General features: G+C 36.8%; 3 protein-coding genes across 11 annotated transcripts; 1 reads left to right on the top strand and 2 right to left on the bottom strand.

Annotated features, from left to right (window-relative positions):
- Positions 1-193: 193 nt before the first annotated feature.
- Positions 194-9,958, bottom strand: LOC105670730 (sodium leak channel non-selective protein na). Of its 6 annotated transcripts, none has more exons than XM_012364417.2 (26): positions 9,169-9,958; positions 8,786-9,062; positions 8,354-8,451; positions 8,074-8,223; positions 7,564-7,722; positions 7,349-7,496; positions 7,036-7,269; positions 6,775-6,948; positions 6,559-6,706; positions 6,207-6,355; positions 5,812-5,922; positions 5,133-5,243; positions 4,534-4,670; positions 3,999-4,460; positions 3,781-3,907; positions 3,453-3,598; positions 3,278-3,387; positions 3,017-3,204; positions 2,624-2,900; positions 2,381-2,534; positions 2,175-2,303; positions 1,748-2,024; positions 1,493-1,658; positions 1,228-1,411; positions 971-1,163; positions 194-723 (listed from the first exon to the last, which is right to left on the bottom strand). In XM_012364417.2, the coding sequence occupies exons 3-26, from the start codon at positions 8,425-8,427 to the stop codon at positions 469-471; spliced, it is 4,263 nt and encodes a 1,420-aa protein (XP_012219840.2). In that variant the 5' UTR covers positions 8,428-8,451; positions 8,786-9,062; positions 9,169-9,958; the 3' UTR covers positions 194-468. The 6 variants fall into 6 exon arrangements, with proteins under 6 accessions (XP_012219840.2, XP_067211375.1, XP_067211374.1 ...); XM_067355274.1 differs by having other exon boundaries at positions 8,998-9,062; XM_067355273.1 differs by having other exon boundaries at positions 8,786-9,029.
- Positions 9,959-10,102: 144 nt separating this feature from the next.
- glo (glorund) lies at positions 10,103-17,101 on the bottom strand. Of its 4 annotated transcripts, XM_012364413.2 has the most exons (10): positions 16,934-17,101; positions 16,414-16,613; positions 16,032-16,321; positions 15,621-15,764; positions 14,746-14,884; positions 13,039-13,307; positions 12,752-12,945; positions 11,583-11,702; positions 11,358-11,457; positions 10,103-11,138 (listed from the first exon to the last, which is right to left on the bottom strand). In XM_012364413.2, the coding sequence occupies exons 3-10, from the start codon at positions 16,288-16,290 to the stop codon at positions 11,050-11,052; spliced, it is 1,314 nt and encodes a 437-aa protein (XP_012219836.1). In that variant the 5' UTR covers positions 16,291-16,321; positions 16,414-16,613; positions 16,934-17,101; the 3' UTR covers positions 10,103-11,049. The 4 variants fall into 4 exon arrangements, with proteins under 4 accessions (XP_012219836.1, XP_012219837.1, XP_012219835.1 ...); XM_012364414.2 differs by lacking the exon at positions 16,414-16,613 and having other exon boundaries at positions 16,859-17,101; XM_012364412.2 differs by lacking the exon at positions 16,414-16,613.
- A 708-nt stretch (positions 17,102-17,809) lies between these two features.
- mats (MOB kinase activator-like 1) lies at positions 17,810-23,247 on the top strand. Its single transcript, XM_012364416.2, has 5 exons — positions 17,810-18,199; positions 19,317-19,483; positions 19,559-19,786; positions 19,868-20,031; positions 20,319-23,247. Exons 1-5 carry the CDS (start codon positions 18,186-18,188, stop codon positions 20,397-20,399), a joined length of 654 nt encoding a protein of 217 aa, XP_012219839.1. The 5' UTR covers positions 17,810-18,185; the 3' UTR covers positions 20,400-23,247.
- The last annotated feature ends 89 nt before the right edge of the window (positions 23,248-23,336 follow it).

Here is a 23,336-nt window from a genome sequence, read left to right as displayed (position 1 = left end):
CGGAGCGAAAATATCGATCTTTTGACTTACAATTTGATGTAGAAATAATTTTCAACATATCTAAAAATTATATGAAATTAATATTATATTTAATAATATATAATATATAATATTATATAATTTAATAAATAATATTATATTAAGTTGATTGCGTAATCGAAGGATTAAGTAAATGCAAAAAGATGGATGGAAAGACGATTTTCTTCTCTTTTTATTGTACAGAATATAAATATAATAGTATTAGAATATATAATTTTAATCTTTAATTAATAATTTCTTAGTTTCTTAATAAAAACATTATAGATACTTATTCACATAACTTTAATTATCTCTTTGTAAGGAAGTACCTGTATGTTTCTCTTTTTCATGTGTTACTTACATATATAACTCTGAGGCAGTTCAATTAGTTTTACGGTTACCATTGATTGATTCACCGTAATTGCGAATCAGATCTCTGCGAAGATTATTTTACGCATTCCTGTCCGCGGCATCCATTAGTTTCGAAAATGCGGAATTTGATTGGGAAAGAAGCGTGGCCGCTGCATCGAACTCGACAATTTTGCCGTCGCTCATAACGAGAATACGATCGCACGCAACGATCGTTTGCAGACGATGAGCGATCGTAAGCACGGTGCAATCCGCGAATTCATTCTGCAGGGTGTTCTGCACTGCCGCTTCGGTTTCCGGATCGACCGCGGCCGTGGCTTCATCCAGAATCAATACCTGACAAGTAACAAGTTAATTAAGTAAATGCGAAAAGACAATTCTTTCTTTTAAGAAAAACAATTTTTTTATTTTTTTTTTATTTTTTTTTTTTTTATAGAAAATAAACTAGTAATAGAACATATAATTTTAATTTTTAATTAATAATTTATTAATGTCTTGATTTTTTTAGTTGTTTAAAAAGATTTTGGAAATTGCTTCGACACAAAGTGCATCAGAAATCTCGAATATTTAGTAAGAGTATTACTTTAGTGCTGTGTAATAAAGCTCTCGTTAGACAAAGCAGCTGTCTTTCACCGACGCTTAAGTTATTGCCACCAAATCCAACGGAAGCATCAAGATTTCCCGGCATAATCGACACCTTGTTTTTCATCTGAGTCTTTTCAAGAGCGCTCCAAATATCCAAATCGGTGTGCCGATTAAAGGGGTCCAAATTCGATCTGCAAAACAAAGTGTTTGAAAAAAATGGACTGAATATCAGAAGTTGCCGATTAAATTCATTACCTTATGCTTCCACTGAATAAAATTGGATCTTGAGGAATGATAGACAGCCTACTTCTCAATGTATCCAACTCTAATTTTGAAATATCAACACCGTCGATTTTAATGATACCCTCGCAAATCTCGACCAATCGGAATAAAGCCACGACTACGGAGCTTTTGCCGGATCCCGTGCGACCCACGATACCTAAAATATTCATAGTTGATCTCTCGGAGAGAAAATTTAACGCAATCGCGCTATCGATCCTCTTTCGTATTCCTCCGTTACCTATTTTCTCCCCAGCTTTTATGTTAAACGAGACATCAATCAATACGAGCGGTAGTTCTTCTCTGTATCTCATTCGAACAGCTTTAAATTCTATTTTGCCACGAGAAGGCCAGTCATCCGCTGGTTTAACGGCGACCGTTTTGCTCGCGCCTTCTCTCTGCAAGGTCTGAAGGAAAAATGTAGATGACAAGATCAAGATAAAAATGTCCGTTGTAATATTATGTTATTATCAATTGGAAACCCCAAATTATTTACCTTGAGGTAGTAACTGATTCTTTCTACGCTTATAAAGCGCACCTCTGTCTCAGACATCAGTCTGACCGTATATTGAAAAACGCCGGTCATCTGTGTAGCGTACGCCATAGCCAGACCGGCAAAGGCGGGTGATAATTCGTTCTTAAACGAAATAACAAGTAACGCGGTTATGCAGGATGAGGCGATCACCAATGTGTCCAACCTCACGGCAGACCATCTCATCGCCGCTTGACACAGGTACTGGCACAAGTTGTTCGCATTGAATAACTCTTCGAATCTTAGAAAGAATTCACACAATCGCTACATTTTTCATTGCCCGATTAATGGATTTTATTTTATTATTATATATTTATCCGTTCCTTATTATCTCAACTAATTATTATCACCGAGGTGGCTGTTCACACAACGTATTTTATTAAATAATTACCTGTATATGAAATTTTTCTCCTTTTGGAATGCGTGAATCGTGTTCAAACCTTGGATTGTCGTCGTGACAAAACTTAAAACTGGAGACCGCGAGACGCTTTCCATTCTCTTTAAGTCCCTCATGCCTATTCTGCAAAGACACGAGATGAAACTAACAATTGCTATCGCCTCTCGCATATACAACTTGCACAATAAGATAATATTTACCTGAACATTTTGCTAACAAAGAAGAACAATGCGCCGAATAGAAATAACGGTATGGAAAACCAGGGCAATATGCCGCAAATAAAGAAAATAGCAAAACTACATGTAAAAATATTTTGCACCATGTTTTCTATCGAGATGGGTAAATAATTATCAACTGTAAATCAACAGGAAGCATTAATCAAATTAGATGGTACGTTTTGATTTCGCGATATCGTACGTTCGGTATCACATGAGAAAACTCACTCTCGTCTATGTCTCGACTGAAAACATTTTGTATTCTGCCGCTCGGAGTGGTCTCGAAGAACTTCAACGGGGAATTGATGACCTTGTGAAGAAACGTGTTGTGCAATGTGGTCGAGGCTTTTATCGTGGCAAACATGATGACCACGCCACGAATAAAACTTGTTAATAATATACCGGCGATGCACGCGCCGTATACGTTTTGATAATACGAGAAGTTAGGATTGGCGTTTATGTTCTCCGAGTATACGGTATCGTTACTTCCCGGCACAGTCACATTCTGAAAAATTAAATGAAACTTATACGCTCGTAACAAGAATTAATATGAAAAGTAAGCATAGTAATTACTGAGATATTTCTTAATCAAAAATATATCTCAATATATGCGCTACTTACGCCGCCGCCAGCCTTGATCCACACGGCGAGCCACCAGGTGCTAAACGCTGAGCTGCCTACGTTCAAAAAGAACGTAAAGAACACGAGAATCGCGACTAAATAACCACCTGTGGCTTGTACATACGTATGATAAGTGTGCGACTTGACAGCTCCGGTTTCAGCTTTTTCGGCCACTGTTAAAGTTGCAACTAAATCGAAAAAAAGGATATGATATTCAAGAATATTACGAGATTGGAAATTGATAATTACGCACGCGCGCACCTTTGTACGACTTTTCCTTTCCGTAGTTTTTTTTCTCTCCAGGCTCAGTCTTTTGCGAGTTTGATTCATCGATACTGATGTTTTTCTGCATTGTTCCAGTAGATTTTCCACTACGAGGAAATCAAGATTTACTTTTTGATAATTCGAATACATACGCGACAGATGTTAAACATACGCTGGCAAGTTGTCTTCCGCTGCAACCGTGCCGCTCTTCACCATCGATGCATATTCCCTGTCGAGTCGCATAAGCTCCTCGTGGGTTCCATTCTCCACAATCTTGCCCTCGCTCATCATATAGATTTCGTCGCAACACTTCAAAAACTGCAATAAACAAACTTGGAATAGTTTCGCGCAAAATTTCGACAAGTGTCAGTTGTCCAAAGTCAAGGCATTAATTTTTGTTCAATTTCTTTTATTCGATAAAAAAAATATAACATTTCTCATAAATCAGATTGCAAATTATAAACGTTGCTCGCAGTATTAATAATGAATTAAATACGCACCTGGATATTATGTGTCACAAATAGAACAGACTTGTTCCCAAGAGCCTCGACGATCAATTTCTGAAATATATACGAGCCGACGTATGGATCGACCGCACTCAAAGGATCATCGAGGAAGTAAACGTCCCTGCAATAAAAAAATCGCAACATTCATTACTTTGAATGATGCGATCAATATACTGATCGATAAAAAAAAAGCAACAAAAAAGTGTTCACACCGATTGGCGTAATACGCTCGTGCCAGCGCGACTCTCTGCTTCTGCCCGCCGGACAGATTGATTCCTCTCTCGCCGATTTCAGTGTCGTCGCCGCCGGGCAGCATGTTCAGATCCTCCTTCAAGTCGCAAATCGTGATCGCGTGATAGTAACGCTTGGCATCGAACTCCTCGCCGAACAGGACGTTTTCCTTGAAGGTGCCGCTGACGATCCACGCCTGTTGACTAACGTAGGCGCAGGTGCCCTCCCGCAGGATGTGTCCCTTCGTCATCTTGAGTTGTCCCAGAGCCGCCAGCAGCAGGCTGGACTTGCCGCTGCCCACGTGACCGCAGATTCCGACCAGCTTTCCCTTGGGCGCTCCGAAATGAATATCGCTGAGAACCTCGACGTGTTTGGCTTGTTGAGTCGATTGATTCAGGCTCTCCAGTTCCAGCGGATTGTCCGTGGCCGGCGTCGATTTTTTCCTTCGGACAAAAGGGAAGAAGATGACTGTTGCAGTCTCCCCAGAAATAAGATTGTTACGAATCAAATATTTACTTCTTGTCGTTAGTCGACGCGTCCGTTTGAAGCTTCACGCTGTCGCAAACAAAAGTACCGTTGGCGATGGCAACCGCTTGCGATCTCACAATCGGCTTCGATACTTGATTATTGCACTCGTCCAGCAGCAACACGCTCTGTGCAAATATCGTCTCGTTAGTGGAATTATCTATACGGCGGGTCCTCGAAGAAATGCAAAGCAATAGTACAGCATCTTGAAAGAGTAAAAGAGCATTAATACGCAAAAATGCAATTTGGAGAAATAAGATAGCGTATCAGAGTAAGGCTAATATGAGATGTATGAATTAATTTCTGAAACTAGAAATAAAAATTGTAAATATGTCTACATTTGCTCTTTAACTCCATGAAGTTACATTATCTCTACATAATTGTTACATGATACAAACACATGCAAAGCGAAAGTTATAACGTAAATGCTTGATACAGGAAGCGTTTGCAACAGAATGAAAGCAGATTATTCGGTCACATCACAAAGGATGAAAACGTTAATTGTACAGAAAGTGTTATAGCGTAAAATGAATATGCCGTAATTGTGCATTCCCATTATTTTATATATATATATAAATAAGAATAAACACCTTTATTCTGCCAAAAGTTATCTTTACTGCAGTGATATTAACTAAGGCCACTTGCAAAAACATGAAAGAGGTACGAATTTGAGCATTGAGTACCGATACGAAGGGAAACACCTGAAAAGTAATGTACAGTAAAATTAAAACAACTATTGTTAGTACGATCGTTACGGTACTACGTGTAAAAGCACGGGAATATTGTAACATTATCCTCGATTATTATTTGCAACCACGGTTTACGTATCTCGTGTACCAAAAGGATCGTTAAAAGCTGTTTTGGCATAGCAGAGTGCTTTACAAGGCATGCAGTGTTCGCCCATCACTTTTTACTCTCGTTTTACAGCTTCGAAAGCTCGACCTTTTTACATTACAACATTTATATTTCGCGTACATATTATTACAGAAAGGATGCCCGTGCTGTTTTCTTTCACTCCTTTCAAGGATGATTCCATTAAAATTATGTTGCAATTATTAAACATATTTTAATCAACTTGATAGATTCAATTTTAAAGAAATAAACAAATATTAATCTTGATAAAGAAATATACATGTGGATGAGATAATAAAATATATAATAATTCACGAGATTGGATTTGTCGAGCACGAGTGCTAGTTTCCTAATAATAGGTACGAATATCCAACCTCCTTAAGCTTTATATGAAATCAATCAAAAAACACTGAAAACCTTGAATCTTCTAAGAGCTATGAGAGCGCTGATAAAATATCGTGTGGTATCCTTAAGTGACGTGAGCGCCAGTCTAAGCAAATTTCCGAATAATGTGGTCATTGGGAAAGCCTGTAATGTATAATCCATTAAGTGCAACACTGATTATAAAACTCAGGGAAGGACTATCTCTCTCTCTCTCTTTCTCTTGCAACTAGGATTACAAATATTTATTTAGAATTATAAACATTAAAAAAAGTACTCGTCTATTCTCTTCAAGCAATTTATTATCTCGTCAAATTGCTTACCTATTGATGTTATTGAATTTCTCCTGACACACATAAAATTAAAATATTTATAAAAGTATCATGGATTTGGAATTGATTCAAAGATCGTTTTGATGAATTGCATTTTACCTGAGCGGCCGTTAATCCACTGCCAGAGGCGACATGCGCTAAGAACGTAATGATTGCGGATATCACAGGTATAGCAGGTGTTAAAGAAATGCTGAGGCTTTGAAAATACGCAGTCTGATGAAGCCAATGTTCTTCCTTCTTACGTATGGCTGTAAAAGCGCATTTAAAATCCATTGCATGTACACTTTTATAATTAAAAAGACATTTAAATAAAAGATATAAAATAAATATTAATATAAATAAATAAAAAATATATAAAAATCCAAATAATTATACAACCGTACTATATAAAGTGTATCAAATTTATTTAAAATAAATTGAATTCTTTTATCACATACGGAGTTATTCTTACCGAGAAGTTTCTGGCTAAAGTGTTTCTCCCAGGAATACATCTTGATCAATTTAATGCATTCTAGAATTTCATTCATGAGCCGCACCCGAGCATCCGTGATAGTTACAGATTTCGAGCGGAAGTATCCGGTCGCGCGGGAGATCAAGTACTGCAAATGTAAATATCTCCATTCGCTGAAATGCGTAACGCGTGTGTACAATGTACGAATCGGCTTACCTGGCACGGGTAAAACGAGAGGAAGGCTATCATTCCTACTAAAGCGATGGGACTGAACAACGACAATATGTAAATTATACCAAAACTTATGACTATCGGCCCGCTGATAATCATCGGCCCGTAAATGATGACATCAAAAAGTCTTTGACTGTCATTGCAGAATAAATTGATCACCTAGAAATAAGAGGCACAGATATATATCATGCGTCAAGAAAGCATTTTTCTTCGTAAGAGAAATTTCGAATCAATTAAATATCTCACTTCTCCTGTACTTTTATTGCCGAGACTGTTCAGTCTAATAATCTTTTTGTACAACAGAGCTGTACAAGCTGACTTCAGTCGTAATCCAGTTTTGTAATTCATATTCCATGTCCAGGTGAAAAAGAATGCACGCAGGGAATCACACAGTGTCAGCAGCGCGACCCATTTAAATCCATCCCAAAAGTCCTCCTCTGGAGACTGTACGTGCTCCAGTATCTTCCTCATTAATATCGTCTAAGCAAGAGAAATTTCTGCATTGCGATGCAAGTACGAATTCAGTTTAATAAGGATGCGTTAACAAGGATGATCTTACAGGGCTTATAAATCCGAAGATAAGAGAACAACTCAATAAAAGGCATGATATAAAAACTCTTGTGCGCACAAATCTCCATGCGACCATGGAAAAGGACGCTGCGTTGGGACCGTTTTTACTTAACTCCTGTTGCCAGAGTACATCGAGTCTGAAAGTTTAATATACTTATATACACACTATAATTCAAAAGAGACATAATGATACATTATGCCTACCTGAGTGCGTTGTACTCGCAGGTATCATACACTGAAATGTTCGGTAAGTCTTTTATCGTGAGTCCTTTCTTATAAGCTTTACGTAAATACGGTGTCATCCATGTTATATACACGTAAGAAAATAATCCTGCATTATCCGCTGGTGAATTCTCTTTTTTCCTGTAAAATTGTTATTGTGTAACGCAAATTTATGCAACTAATAGGGCAAAATACAAATATCAATTGCACTATGACAGCAGATTCTGCATTTGTTGATTGATAAAACATTTTTGACAGAAAACAAAGGCTCATTCTCTTTTCTGCTCCTTTCCCTTATCTCCCATCCTATGATAACTCTAAGTAAACAAAATACAGAATCCGTTGTCTACACAATTGATGTTCATGATTTTCCAGAAATAGGCCAGCATTTGCGCAGCTTTGGCATATAATGCATCTTATTAATATGTTTTTTAGATTGTTATCAAACATTACTTAAAATTTCTAATTAAAATGTCAAATCTTGATACATACTCCTTTTGATATCGTACTGGTATCAAGTTGCTCAGGGCGTTATTATATTTTTTTATGCCAGACCTTGGAACATATTCTCTAATTTGTCTGGCTGTACTTCCGCTCGCTTTTGGTAGCAGGGATTGCTGTTGCCTATCAAGTTCCAAAGATCTAATAAAATATTGAGAATAATTGTCACATCTTTTATGTTAATTCAAACAGTTAAATTTAAATGTTCTATCAATTCTCTTTTTCTCAAAGTACAGAAGAGATAATTTATATTATCACAATGACTGCATACCTTTCATTATGTGATTGTGTATTATTTTCAGCCGGCTTGTCATTACTATTCTTGCCTTTTGTCGTTTGGTCCATTTTCACAGGATATGCCAAGTTTACCTTAATTATTAATTCAAAGAATTAGAAAATTGTCCTTCAAATAACAATCATGATTACATTTGAGGAGCAAAAAGATAAGAATGTAATCATCGCGAGCTATCACGCGATAAAACTAAAACCATATAAAGATAATGTTACAAAAAATGCACTGCCAATTCAATTCAGATATATTAAAATAGAAATAGAAATGTACTTCCAATAACAATGAGAGATATACACAACACAATTGATATTTTATTCTTCATAATATTTTGCACAGATTTTTATGAATGAATGCCAAGTGTAAGTAAAAAATATCCAATATTTTTTCGTTTACAATATCGCTTTTGCTCACCTTCGATAGAACAAGCGATCTACCACGATACTCTTGTTCACAACGAGAAATAATCACCGGCTACATTGGCGTGACACTGATAAGAGCTTAATCTCTCGGCATCATTAATAATGTGCGGGAGAGAGGTGCGTATTTTTTGAATTTCCGCTTATCGCGCGCAACCAGAGAGGAGGGGAGCGTACAATGATGCGCCGTGCACATGGCACATGTACCTTTCTCTTCCCGAATTAGAGCTGAATCCAAGCTGTGGAGGAGCGAAACACAAACAATTCGACACCTGTTAACAGCAGTGACAATATTTGACAGCAGCACCGAAATAGATATATTCTATAGTACACAAATCCCGATGTCTTTTGCGCGCAAAAATGATACGTTTTCCTGACCTTTTTTGGAGATTGCGGTTAGAGATGTAAGCGTCCTTGTTTATTGTCGACAGCGTCGACAATAAAATTCACAAGAAATTATATACCAGTTCCTTTCGATGTTTACGGTTGAAAGTGTCGCTTGAGGTAGATTCCAGGCAGATGCCGTCGAACGTCCAAAATAAAATGAGGTAATAGAGTTATTAATGTAACCGTCGCTCGCGTTCATCGCGTTTCTCGGCGAGCATCGTTATGTTTGTACTTCTAATCTAAACTTCGCTTTACTGAACTTCAATTGTTTCCTGAACAACGTGCTTCCCTTGGAAGATTACAAGGAAATCTGCGTGCATTGTTTACTTAATGAAGCGTGCGTGATTGGACGTGATGTATACGGCGTATTGCGTTGCATGACTTGACCGCGACTATATAAAGGGTGTTCGAAAAGATTATAAACATCCACGATCCTTGAGTTTCATGTCTAAATGCTTATACAGTTCTGTAAAGTTGATGTAAACAGATGAGTTCTGCAGTAAATGAATTTTCCGAATAAATAAATGGATTCTTAAATGAATCTTTGAATAGATTGGTTTTCCAGATATGAATATATGGATTTTTGAATGGGTAGGTTAGGTTCTTCTATGAATGGGAAATATTGGATGAATGCAGAGCATTGAATGTAGTGAAGTATATGAATGTATGCGAAGTTTGACAAGATAGAGTTTTGTTTGGTTTTACTAATCTTTCCTACGTCATCTGTCAATTTCCAAGATTGTTGTAAATAATTTTAAGGACATTAAATAATCTAAATGTGTAACAACACAAATGTAAATAAATGAATTTCTTTAATAAAAAAACAGCCAATCAAATGTTAGCAGTAGCCTACTCAAATTTGAATGTGATATTTAATAAATTATTTATATTTGTGTTGTTTTAAAGAATTACAACTGATTTTACATATCTTGTCATTTCACTCTTTTTTTTATTCAAATCTTGGAGAATATAAACCAAAGCTAGCTTATACTTTAAGATGTACACAACACATCGACACTTGCCAGCAGGCATCCTTACAAGTCAATGATACCTAAATATAGCAATAAAAACTATAGAATTCTTATTCCACAAGGCTACAATAAGTCATATATAATACATCGCGTTATGATAAAGATGAGTGTGAGTGAATTTCCTGATTTTGCATCCTGCAATATTGTAAATTTTTTAAAGTGCAATCGCGAACTATTAGTCAGTCGTGTATATTACAATTGTGTATCTTGCGCTTCAAAGCTCGTCGCTATGTTTCGACGCATATTACTGACAAAGATCACATCTAACTTCGCGCCAAAGCCGTTACAAACACTGTAACATGTCTACGTATTATTATAAAGTTATCATTCTAACTATTCGACATTACATTAGAGCAGATATCGTGTGCATCGTCATGAAAAGTAAGAAATACTTTTCTTGTGTTTAATCTAATATTGCCAAAATAAAAGTAAGTCACCCTCAATTCTCTTTAGTATTTTGTTTCGACGACGTACGATTGTCTATTGGCATCGCGCAAACAAAAAAAAAGAAAAAAAATTTTAGATTTTCGAGAATAAGGCGAAACTTGTCATTTTTCCGCCCTTACGTTCTCCTTCTGTTTAAATTATATACTTTATATGAATTAAATATTTTATGTATCATCGAAAGAGAGAAAAAAAGAAAATAAGCAAATACTTACGCGCTATCGATTTGGCTTACGATTAATATCTAATATGTATAATTGAAAACTATCGAAAAAAAGAAAAAAAAGACTAATCATATTGCATCAATGTGATATAGAAGATGTGTAGTATCACCAATCACTTTGATTCTTTGAATGTTTATAATTATCGTTTAGCGTTAGAAACGCATCGCCTGATCTCAAAAACTATTGTAATTGTTGCCACCCAATTGCGAGTTGAAGCCTCTGTTGTTTGGCGAGTATCCTGGCCTGAAGTTGTTACCTAAACCTGTGGATAAACAACGGACTTGTGTGATTAACGCAAACTTTTACGTCTATCAAAAATACGTTTCGAATACTAAAAATATCTATTTAAATTTTAATAACAAGATTATTATTGTTCAGGCTTTTGTTAATTAATTATCACAGGGTTTGACATTTTTGAAACTTGTTAAAATGTCCATCTTCCATGTCAATTAAAATTTCTTAATACAATTTTGCGGTGTACCTCCGCAGAAATTGCCGATGCCACTTAATGACATATTACTCGATCCGCCAGTCGAATTTAAAAACAGCTCAATGTATCTGTGTGACATGTGGCTTTTGTCCTACAAAAAAAAATTAAGATTGAGTTACATACACAAGATGATATTGTATGGAAATTATTTTGTCTAACAGATTTAGCAAAAATTTATTTTGATTTAAAACAATGAAAAAATAAAACAAGATAAACCTTGCACATTGCTTTTACGGCTTCCTCATGAGTTGCGAATTCCACGTCAGCTTCTCCCGATGGACGACCGCCATTCTCAAGGATAATGCGGACATTCACTGGTTCGATTGGTCTAAAGAACTATAAAACAATATTCAAAGTTAAATATTGCAAAAAAATCTCTTCAAGTATTAACAAATATTAATAATAATACTAAGGCTCCATTAAATTAACAATTAATATTAAAAGAAAAAGGCGAAAAGAGCCGTTGCTAGTTGTTTGTGCAATATATTAGATTAAACATGTCCAAACATGTCCAAACGCCGGTTCCGGAGCCAAAGTGGAGAGCGAGAATTTCCCCCTCTCCAGATGCTCGCCGCTCGACTGTCAGCGCGAGGTGCAGTGCGGGGAAAATAGCCGCCAATCCCTACTATCGAAGTCTCGTGTTCCTCCCTTGCACCTCACTAACAAGTGAAAAACCTGATCGAACAGTGAAGGAGTATAGAGTAACCAGAAACTGTTCTTACCTTTGTATTAAACTGGATGATCTGTTTATAAACATAACTATTTCTTTGCACGGTAGTCGGAGCGTATGTCGTGACTAGTGTGGGGAGCGCTGAGAGGGATATGATGTCTCGCGCGACGTCGGAGAAAGGGAAGGCGTTACTCTAGCGTCCTAGCGTTACTCCCCAGGCGTTGGACATGTCTGTATTAGATTATAAAATAACAAAGACAAACGTTTCTGCCTATGTTAGGCTTTCATCAGTGTCAGTGGCTTTCTTCAGTTTTAATCATGGATCCTACGATTTTTAAGAAACTCTCCATGCATTATGAAGGCATTTTGTCTAATAATTTTGGTCTCCAAACTCTTCCAGTTCTGTTTCGGTTTAAAAACAATGCCAATTAACAATCTTGCTATATAGAAAAGTTTTCGTTGAAATTATTTGTCATCAAGAACATCTTGCGTATATCGTCTTATTTATTTGTATGGCGCTTCGACACTTGTGAAGCCGTTTATTATGATTTTTATTTGTAACGACACTGATGAAAGACCTAACATAGGCAGAAACATCTGTCTCTGTAATTTTATAATATAATATATTGCACGAACAACTAGCAACGGCTCTTTTCGCCTTTTTCTCCTAATATTAATTCTTCAAGTGTAATTTATTATTAATTATTGAAATTACATCAGCTATGTCTTGTTCCGTTGCCTTGAACGGCAATCCTCGCATATGGATACTGTGAACGCCGGAATTACCGCCCCAGGAGTCATTGTTCCCTCTGTAATTGCCACCTTTCATGTCCATGCCACCGCGCATTCCCATATTGCCGCCACGAGATCCATAATTATTTCCACTTCCCCACGGGCCGTTGTCGAAGTCTGAAATGGATCGAAATTCTACAGTGAAGTCTAAAGTAGATTGTAAGGTCTACGGTGTATTTCAGACAATTAGATATATAAATAAATACATACGTAACAAATTAGAACGTGAATTGTATAATAATTCTTTATTACGGTTTGCTCTTGCAAGATAGTCTCCAAACTTCGATACATGACGAAAGGAATCACCTCTGTTTCTCGATCCTCTGCCATTGTTGCTGAAGCGATTCATCCCGCCAAAGCGATCGCCACGAGTGTACGGCGCGGGTCTCTGATTAAAGCCGCCCATGGGACCGCCGCGCATTTTAGGCCCAATGCTGGCGCGTACCTCAGACAAGCTGCTTCGGAAGATCTCGATATATCTGTTAATGATTGAAGACGGCACACGTTAGAGATGTGCAGAGTAACGCAACAGCAGATAAATAATATCGTCATCCTCATTATTATTTATTATTTATTATTATTTATTATTATTATTATTATTATTCTCACCATACACTGCCACCAAATTAAAAATTTGACAAGATTTAACAAGTACTTAAATTTGAGAGATCACAAATGGTGAGAAACAAGAAACAAAATAAAACAGTGATACACAGTATCTAGAAACAAAGAGTGGAGAAAGGAGCCATTCCTGCACAGCAGTGGTGAGATTAATTGTCTTAATGTTTACAGAAAAAAGAATAGAAAAAACCGGAAAGTCGTGAAAAATGGTACTTTAGCATTGAAGTTGAGTTTACCGTGTGACAGAACAACTGTGTTGCATACTAAACCTCCGCATTCTTTATTAAACCTGTGAAGAGAAAGAGAGAGAGAGAAAGAGAGGAGGGGAGAGAGAGAGACCCTCCCACGATGAAATCCCGACGTATCTACGTCACACGTACCCCACGAGCCCATGCGACGCCGACGATCTTCAGGCAAGTCGCGCGCTCACAATTGCACCTTTTCCAGATAAATAATTCTATCGACGTAGAAAAAAAAAAACGTACAAGTTCGTAATCTACAATTGTTTATATACAAACACAGAAAACGCAGATGCGTCGAGATATATCGAAGTTTTCTCACGCTATAATAAAACATTCCCGATAAATTTGTGGGATAAGTTTCATGTTCCAAATCCAATGTTTATCCGTGGAAAAAGTGCAATTACTCGCGTCGCATAGATGTGCCTTATTGAATCGCTGGTTACTATCTCCCTGTAGCACCCACCGAGCTTTGGCTTGCCCTACCCACCTCCCATGGGATTTGGTGTTGATGGTAAGGGGCTACTTCCCGCCCCCCAGCACCCACCCACGGATATAAGTTGGGTCCACAGTACTTTCGCTTACGTACGACTATCTGCTTGTAATTGTGTTTTGAAAGAGGCAGTTTCTTTATGTGTTGTATAAGAAAAAAAAATTCTTCAAATATCTTACTCTGAGAGAATTCATTCGAGTAAATATATTCCAGATAATAAATATATTAACTTGAAAACTTCCATGAATCTCTCATCTTTCTATACAGCAAAATTTATTCAAAGCAGTTTGTCATCAAACTCTCAAAATGTGCGAATACAAATGTTAAATACTTTAATAACAGCATGAATATATTTCTTCTATTTTTGTTTCTTTTTTTTTTCAGTTAAAAAATTGAATATAAAGAAGCTGCATCCATATGAAAAAATTCGTTCCCACTATTTACTAAACGAAATGTATATACCTACATGTACTACGATCATTAATATAAATGATATGGATAAATCATAATTATATACCCAAAACCCAGCTATAGCGTGAGTCCCACGCTATCTTAGAGCCCCACCTGTGTCCTATCTTTTCCTTGTGTTTCTGCAGAGCGCGCTCCGCAACATCTTTGTTAACAAATTGAACGTAAGCCTCCCCAGTACTGCGGCCCGTGTAGTCTGTCGGTAGCGATATCCCGTTCGGCAATATCTCCAACCCTGACCCACACATAATCAAACATCGACATTGTAGCTTAGACACCCATTAGAAGAAAGAAGTTATGATCAAGTTTATTAAAACCCTTACAAAAGAATCAAGATTGTTAACTTTAGAATCGCGCGTAAACGCACGCATTTTACTCTTTTCATACTTCTTCTTGTATAGACAGAATGGTAAATTACCGCGGCCGAAACCAAAGTTAAGAATTAAGCTTAATCACCAAAGTCGCGCAACAAAAATACTTTCATTCTGTTTAGTAAATCATAAAATAATAATCCATGATGCACATGCTCGCACGACTCAATTCTTTGCGAGATCTTAAATCTTAACTGAGGCTAACCATCGATGCTGGAACACAAAGACGTCGCTCTGGATGATTTTAGTCAATTGTTCAACTTTTAGTAGACCATTTTAGAATAGATGTAACATTATTTCAGAGCATTGTTTTGTGAGAACGCGTTAATGTCAGATAATAACTTGAGAACGCGTTAATGTCAGATAATAACTTTGCACAAAATCATCTAAAGTATTTCGTCACTGTGTTCTCAAAATAATCGTCAAATTTTGTGTCTATTTATTTTTATTTTAAAAGGGGAGTACGAGAAAAAGAAAGCTACATATTTGAAAAAGATGAACAAGGTGTCTGTCTCGAGGATTAAATAAAATCTCAATGATATTCGGTATCAATTAATAAGCATTGACATTGGGAAGCCCTGATCATTGTATAATAAATACCTGAAAAGAATTGTGCAATTTCCTCTTTTGAGCAGCCAAATGGCAGACCGCGTAATCTCACGCAACCGTCGTCCATCGCATTTTCCAAATTAAGACCGCTCCTCTTCACAACCCATTCCATCTCTCCGCGTTTTGCTTTAAAAACTGAAACAGCGATAATAACGGATAATTATAATAAAGTTAAAAATAAAACAAAAATGGATCAGATAAAAAGAAATAGAATAAAAAATTGTATTATTTTTCTGCAGGTTATATTTATTAACTTGTTAATATTTTTGAACCCGTTTTTCTATTTTCTTTATAAATAAAAAATGTAAAATTTAGTCTAAAAAAAATATAAATAAATCATATATAAAAAAATTATGGTTGTATTTAAAAAATTAAAGTAAAATTAATATTAATAACAATAACCTTCAATATAACGATGACCCATGTGATCTCTGTCTCTTTTGCAAGCCTTCTCAATATCCTCTGGTGTATCCATTTCCACATAAGCTTCGCCACTGGGACGTCCTTCCCGGGACATAGTCATGTGAACACCATTTTTGCCATTAGATATTGAACAATCACCAAAGAACTTCATAATCTCGTCCACGGTAGTGGACCAGGGTAAGCCACGCATTTTAACAACGTATCCTTCGTCGTCATGATCTGCACTACCGCTCGACATGATTCTAATAAAACTTTGTTCTCAATAAAATCTGTAAATAGAAATATAAAATATAGTATTCTATTTTTGTTTCAACTAGTACAACAGAATGATAAAACCGATTAAAAAATAAATCAGACATACGACAGATGCTTTCGCCGCGATCGAGTTTCCGAAACATGAACGTAACGCATCATGTTTTGTCGACATCTTGGAACCAATGTTCTTACGTTATAAACAATATGTCTGATAATTATAGAAAAGAACAAAAGATGGACAAAATACTGCTGATGAGAAATTTTATGCCCGCATTTTCGACCCTTTTAGTTAAATTTTCAGAATAACTGGCAGAGAAACAAAAAAAACGAAATAAGGTTAAAAAAGAAAATGGTGTGACTGTTTCTGATCACAAGAGTACTCATCTAATAAATCACGGCGTTCACGCATTAATGTTTAATTGGCAGGGAAAATCACATTCTGCGATATGTGTTCAAACAATTATTATTATATATCATAATCGCCGCACGTTTAGTAATAAAATAAAAAATCGACAAAACATTTCCTGCAAACTCAATGGAAAAATGCTCACCACGATGGGACGCGATAACATTCCGGCTTGTGATGTCAAGTATATGCTCGATTTATCATAACAAAAAAAAAATACCTTTATGTCTGTCTTTGAACTCGAATTTATTCCGCAACGAGCGAAATGTATATCAGCAATCACCAAGATATCTGCTATTAGTTTGGAAACTAGCTTCCACACGATCACACACAAACTACGAACACCCGAATAGCAAAATGGCGCGCAATGGCGATGCGTTCAGTTCAGCGCGGCTAGATCTTAAACCAACAAAAATATCTAGATGAGACTCACAATAGTATACAAGAGAAGCTGAATATAAAGCAGATAACGGATCTGATTGGCTACGTCGTACCGTTACGTATACTATAGATTGAAGCGTATTGGAGTGAATAAGAGCATGTTGGGGCATGTGCCTAAACGTATAATAATAGACTGCGCATTCCCTGCCTCTGCCTTATTAAAAAAATGTCCTCACTTTAGAAAGAGACAGCTGATGTTGAATACAGTATCTCATCTTTGTCCAAGAAGTAGGAGGGAGGGAAAGAAATCTTCGTTGATTGGTAGATATTGATTGATAGAGAGAGAAAAAAAGAGAGAAAGAGAGAGCTACTGTTCAAAACATGTTGCCTCTTTTTAAAGTGAAGACAACTTTTCAGTCAAACGCGCAGTCTATTTATTATACGTCTATGAACATGTGACGCGAACAAACCTTCTTTCTCTCTCAGTTCGGGTCTATTAGACAAATCCTCACTCGATCCAGTGAAAGTTTCATTTGAATTCGACGAATAGAATTGTCGAATTCACATAAAAGTTTTCATTTTTCACGTTTCCGCTCCTAGGGAAAAATTACATGATCGATGCCCTGATCGAGCATCATTATGAAAAGGTACCTTAAGTCTAATTTTACGCCGCTCTTATATGACCACGTTTCCATTGTATGACCGTGACTTTAGTCGAATCGACGTGACGTCCGTTCGAGAGAGAAAGAGCCAGCGCGAGTGAAACCGGACGGATCGTAGACGGACGATACAGCGGGTGATCTGTGTTCGACGAGTGACTCGTCTCCACGGCACGGCGGCAGCGTTTGTACGCAATAAAGACAGCGAGAATATCGCCAGGAGACGATCGCGCGCGAGTGCGGCGACCGGCTGACTGGCACGTCCTCGTCGACGTCGTCGTCATTGCCGTTGTCGTCGACGGACAAACGTCGTCCTCGCCGTCGTCGTTTCGTTACGCCTCTACTGAAGCGAGGACGCGCGACCGAGCGGAACAGGCGAGAACAGGCCCAGCGGAGCGACTTGGCTACGAGTGAAACAAACTCATCGCCACGATGAGCTTTCTATTGTGAGTGCTTTTTCGCTTCGCGAATTTCGCACCCCGACACTTACTCTCATCCGATCGATATGTCTCGAAGGAGACATAAGGACATGACAGGACGAAGTCGCAAAGGATTTTGTTTCTCCCTCCCGTTCAAAACATTTCGTTACAACTGACGAAAAGTTCTTTTTGTCGTTCCAAAGCTTGCTTCTTTGCTCCGTTATCTGAGGATGCCCTTTTTTTTTACTAGCCAATTTAACGATCGAGTTTGTCTACATGACGATAAATTCAACGTGGGGGAGACGACGCGATCCGCCGGCGGATCGATCGTGGATAAAAATAGCGTGCGTGGAAGCTTTTTGCGTGTCTTCCCGCAGGACATACCGTATTTCTCGAACGTGAGGATTATCGCTTGGTTACAGTGCGTAATCTATGAATCATCCGTCTCGGTGGCCGCGCCTTACGTCTCGTCATCGAGAGTTTCACGCCGTCGAGATCGCAACGCACCGCTTACTGTGACATTCGCAATAGACAACGCCGTCACTTCCGTGTGCGCGCGATCACGATCAGCTGAGCGTCGCGTCTGAGCGCGTCTCCAATAGGTCTGTTTTTTCAGCTACATCTCACATTGTCTTCCATGTGCATGATGAATCGGATAAACCATGCATTTTTATGTTTTCTTCTGAAAAAACATCAGAAAAGATATGAAAAATTTTGAGAGGTAGTGTAATAATAAAAATGTAGCTGAAAAAACAGTGTTTTTTTTAATTAATTTCGTTTCACAAGGTTGACGAGGTACTTTCCTCCACACAAGTAAACTCATAAAAATTAAAAATAAAAAAATTTTTAATGTAAATTTATTAAAATAAACTATTGGAATTAGATATTGTTGATACTTTGTTATTTACTGTTTATATTTTCTTAAATGAATAAATATTATGAATAAATATTAAAGGAAATGATTCTTGCTATTTCACTAAATTTACATTTAGTGCTCAAAACAAGAAGAGAAAACATGTTATATAAGTGTTCACAAATATCACAAAATAATTTAGATTGTAGCGACAAGTGAAAGTTATAACACACAAATAAAATAATTTAGTCCTTATAATCTTTTAATTTCTTTTTGTTTTTCTCTTTTAAGTGGGAGCAGGTCTTCTAAGACCTTTAAACCAAAGAAAAACATACCGGAGGGCACTCACCAATATGATCTGATGAAACATGCTGCTGCTACATTAGGCTCCGGGAATTTACGACTGGCTGTTATGCTTCCGGAAGGAGAAGACTTGAACGAATGGGTGGCCGTTAATAGTTAGTGAAAACATCTACTTTACATACTCATGATTTTTTTTATATCAACTAAATACTGTTTTGTCTTCCCTTTAGCTGTCGATTTTTTCAATCAAATCAACATGTTGTACGGCACCATCACAGAATTTTGCACGGAGGAAAGTTGTCCTATCATGTCAGCTGGACCAAAGTACGAGTATCATTGGGCTGACGGCCACACTGTGAAGAAGCCCATCAAGTGCTCGGCACCCAAATACATAGACTATTTAATGACTTGGGTGCAGGATCAGTTGGACGATGAGACTTTATTTCCATCCAAAATTGGTAATTATTTTATTTTCTCTATAACTATCAATAATTTTAAGTTCTCGCAAAAACTAATCTCGATATTGATTTTTCTCACAGGAGTTCCTTTCCCCAAAAATTTCTTATCGATTGCAAAAACTATTCTGAAGCGATTATTCAGAGTATACGCTCATATCTATCATCAGCATTTTAGTGAAGTTGTGCAACTCGGCGAAGAGGCACACTTAAACACGTCGTTCAAGCATTTTATATTCTTCGTTCAGGTATATAATCATATCTATATCCCACAAAAAGCTTAAGAAAAGATAAAAAATATAATGATAACATAAAAGTTAGTAAAGTTTCACGGATATACTAATATTAAATATAGCAATTTTTAAATATACATTATTTAAATTTAAAAAGTATATATTATTGAAGTTTAATTAAAATTTGAAGAGATTGCAAGTTTTTTAAGAACAAAATGTACTTAAATCTCTTTTTAAGAAAAGATTTGTGTAAGAAGCAATCTTTTATTAGTCTTTAATTAATTTCTAATTTCATGTTGCAGGAGTTTAATTTGATCGAGAGAAGAGAGCTGGCACCCTTGCAGGAATTGATAGAGAAACTGACTGCGAAAGACGCGCGATGAGTCCACCTGTCGCCTATGAACCACCCGTCTCCCCCCCAAAACTTCTCCAAAGAATCTCTCAACTACATCATCTTTGCTAATCCACACATGTAACTGTATTTAAATGATCTACTGATTATTAACTCCACGATCTGTCTCTGTCTCGAAACAAGAACCGGCGGTGGTTCAGAAACAAATGACTGATAATGCGAGCCTGCGACATTTTTTCCGAAATCTCATTATTTCGATGGCACGTGAATGTATTTTGTATACTTATTGAGTCGAGAATAATGACAGCAGTCCTGAGACAGCGCGTTCGAAACTTTGGAAAACTTTTTCAAACAAATGGTATATTTATGTGTCCTTTATTGTCCATTGTAATTTATTGCATCTTATCAATCGCACCGCAGATATGTGAAGAAAGAAAGATAATCGAACAGTTCGAGAGCGCGTCTCGGTACAAAGTGTCGATGCATATAAAAAAAAGCGATTCTTAAATGAATTCTTTTTTTTTTTTTTTTTTTTTTCAAGATTAATGCTCGCGGATTTCGCAATTTTGTTATTATTTGTCGCTATTATCAGATGTAAAAATACTGTTGTTTTATGCTATTATACATGAATTTAGAGATTACGTTTCGTACGGCTATGTGCGAGTGCAACGGCATATCGTAAATTTTGTATGGTAATAATGTGTAATGTTAAATTTAAGAATAGTTTTAAAAATGATTCTTTCCTATCATTTCGAGTTAAGTATTGCGGATTGTATTTTTTATTGAAGAGCTGCACTTTGTTAGCAATACATATTATATATTAATATTATATATAATACATATTATACATAACAAATTACATATAATATATATTATATATAATACATATTATATATACAAGCTGTTGAAAGAAAACAGAGTTAACGCGCAATGCTACGTATCGCTATTACTACATAATGGCTATTTTAAGATAGTCCTGTCAAGCGCTTATATAGACTTATTTATACGACTAGGATTTTTGTACGCGTTTTGTCCCCGTAGAGTGATACTTCCCGCTTAATCCGCTTTTCGAATACCGTAGTCAGGCCGCGTGCGTCGCCTTACTGCAATTTCTCGTCAATTTTCCGTTTCTTACGTCTCGAAGAAAGTCCGATATCCTTCATACTACCAATTGCTATCGAGCAGCAGTCTAATCGTCCACAAAGTTTAAATCGCGACGTCCAGCTTCACAAAAATGCTTTTATATAGTCGGTACTTAATAAAAGAATACTAACTGTGCAACTCTCGGTCTAATTATCGCGTCAGAAATTGTACAAGAGTCTTAAATATTAATAATCGATCAACGTCGCTGATTACTATTACTCGCATAAGGTGACGAACGTATCGAGTAATTTTGTCATTTTTTTCGGTAAACTACGTAAATCGTAACGTTATATGATAAATCTTTAGAGAAATTTCAAAGTGCTGAGAAAGTGTTTTAAAAAGGAAATAATATTTTTTTTATTTTAGTAGACGCTAAGAATTTAATCGCGCGAACTTTGTGTGTGTGTGCGTGTGTGTGCACGCACGCACACACACACAAAACACATGTATATCGACGTATTTTATTATAACGACACAAAATAGTGGTTAACGACGTAAGGTGATAACGCTGATATCGCTAGTATCGTCGCCGGAAAAGAGTGGCGGCGCATATACACGCCTGGATGTAGACATAAATAATAACGATAATAATAATAATAACGATAATGAATGATTATACTCGGTACTTAAGGAAGGGTGACAAAAAGCGGAGAGTGAGGAGCTCTCACACATAGTTGCGCGCATTCTTTGGGAATGGTATAATTTCGTGATCGCGATCGATGATAGTCTATTAGAAGACTATTTCGCGTTTTTGACGACACAAGTGTTACAAATGATTATTTTTCGTTTTATATACACTTCTACGAGCGTTAGCCATGTCGCGACGCTAACGCTATTATTTACCCGTGATGTTTAGACGCTTACCTTAGCGATGATTCCCTTCGTCGGAAAACACGTGTCCTTTTCCTTTCTCCTTTGAGCGACTTTTCGCGGCGTGAGTGCGCGCGTGTGCCTCAAACGCGACCGTCCAACACGGTCGTGCGAAACGCGACGATCCTCTCCGAGCAACTCGTTCTGAAATTCTAAAAAAAGTTTTGCAGAAGATTAGTGGAAGATTAAGAAGTTAACACTAGAAGAAGCGAATTCGCGAGGATAATCCTTCTCTAGCATTCGCAAGTTCTTTTATAGACATTTATTCAACATAAGTAGTTTTGAAAAAAATTTTTAATTTTTGTTCTTAGCTAGCCATTTCGAAGAAAAATAACATTTATCTTCAAAACAGTTATCTTTTGATAGTTCTTCATCTTCAGCTTTTTTAATATTAAAATTGCGCATACGTAAAATGCAATTATAAGTGAATCATTCAAAGATTGAACGCTCACGAGGTGATGACAAAAAAAATTAGTAAAATGTTTAGATTCCGTGAATTGACCAAATTGTGAATACCAATACAACAATAACATGTTGTCAAGTCAAGTGCCCATTTTTACATGGGCCTATATGAATATTCTCGAAATCCTTTCGAGATAATTTTTTACGCGCCAGAAAAGACGATTGTTTTCAAATAAGGTTGTATTTCTTCGTTCGGAACGGCCTTTCGCGGAGAGTTCTCAGCGATCAACTGTCCGCTCGTCTGATAGTAACGCTAGTGATATATGTGCAATGTAAATAATATTTTTCACGATTAAAAATGAAAAGCCCTTGCGCCTTCGGCGCGTGAGCCGCGTCTAAAAATGTTTATAGTCCTGAATATAATCTTGTAATCTTTCTGTAATAAATATATCGTTCCGATTGTATTCGCTTTTTCTTTCTTTTTTTCTTTTCCATCGTAAATTAAAAGTGAATTTGAGAAGTAAATAATTTATTATTTAAAAAATTCATTACT

This window comes from Linepithema humile, chromosome 1, assembly GCF_040581485.1.
Source record: "Linepithema humile isolate Giens D197 chromosome 1, Lhum_UNIL_v1.0, whole genome shotgun sequence".
In the NCBI taxonomy this organism is placed as follows: domain Eukaryota; kingdom Metazoa; phylum Arthropoda; class Insecta; order Hymenoptera; family Formicidae; genus Linepithema; species Linepithema humile.
This window is presented reverse-complemented; position numbering and strand designations above follow the sequence as displayed.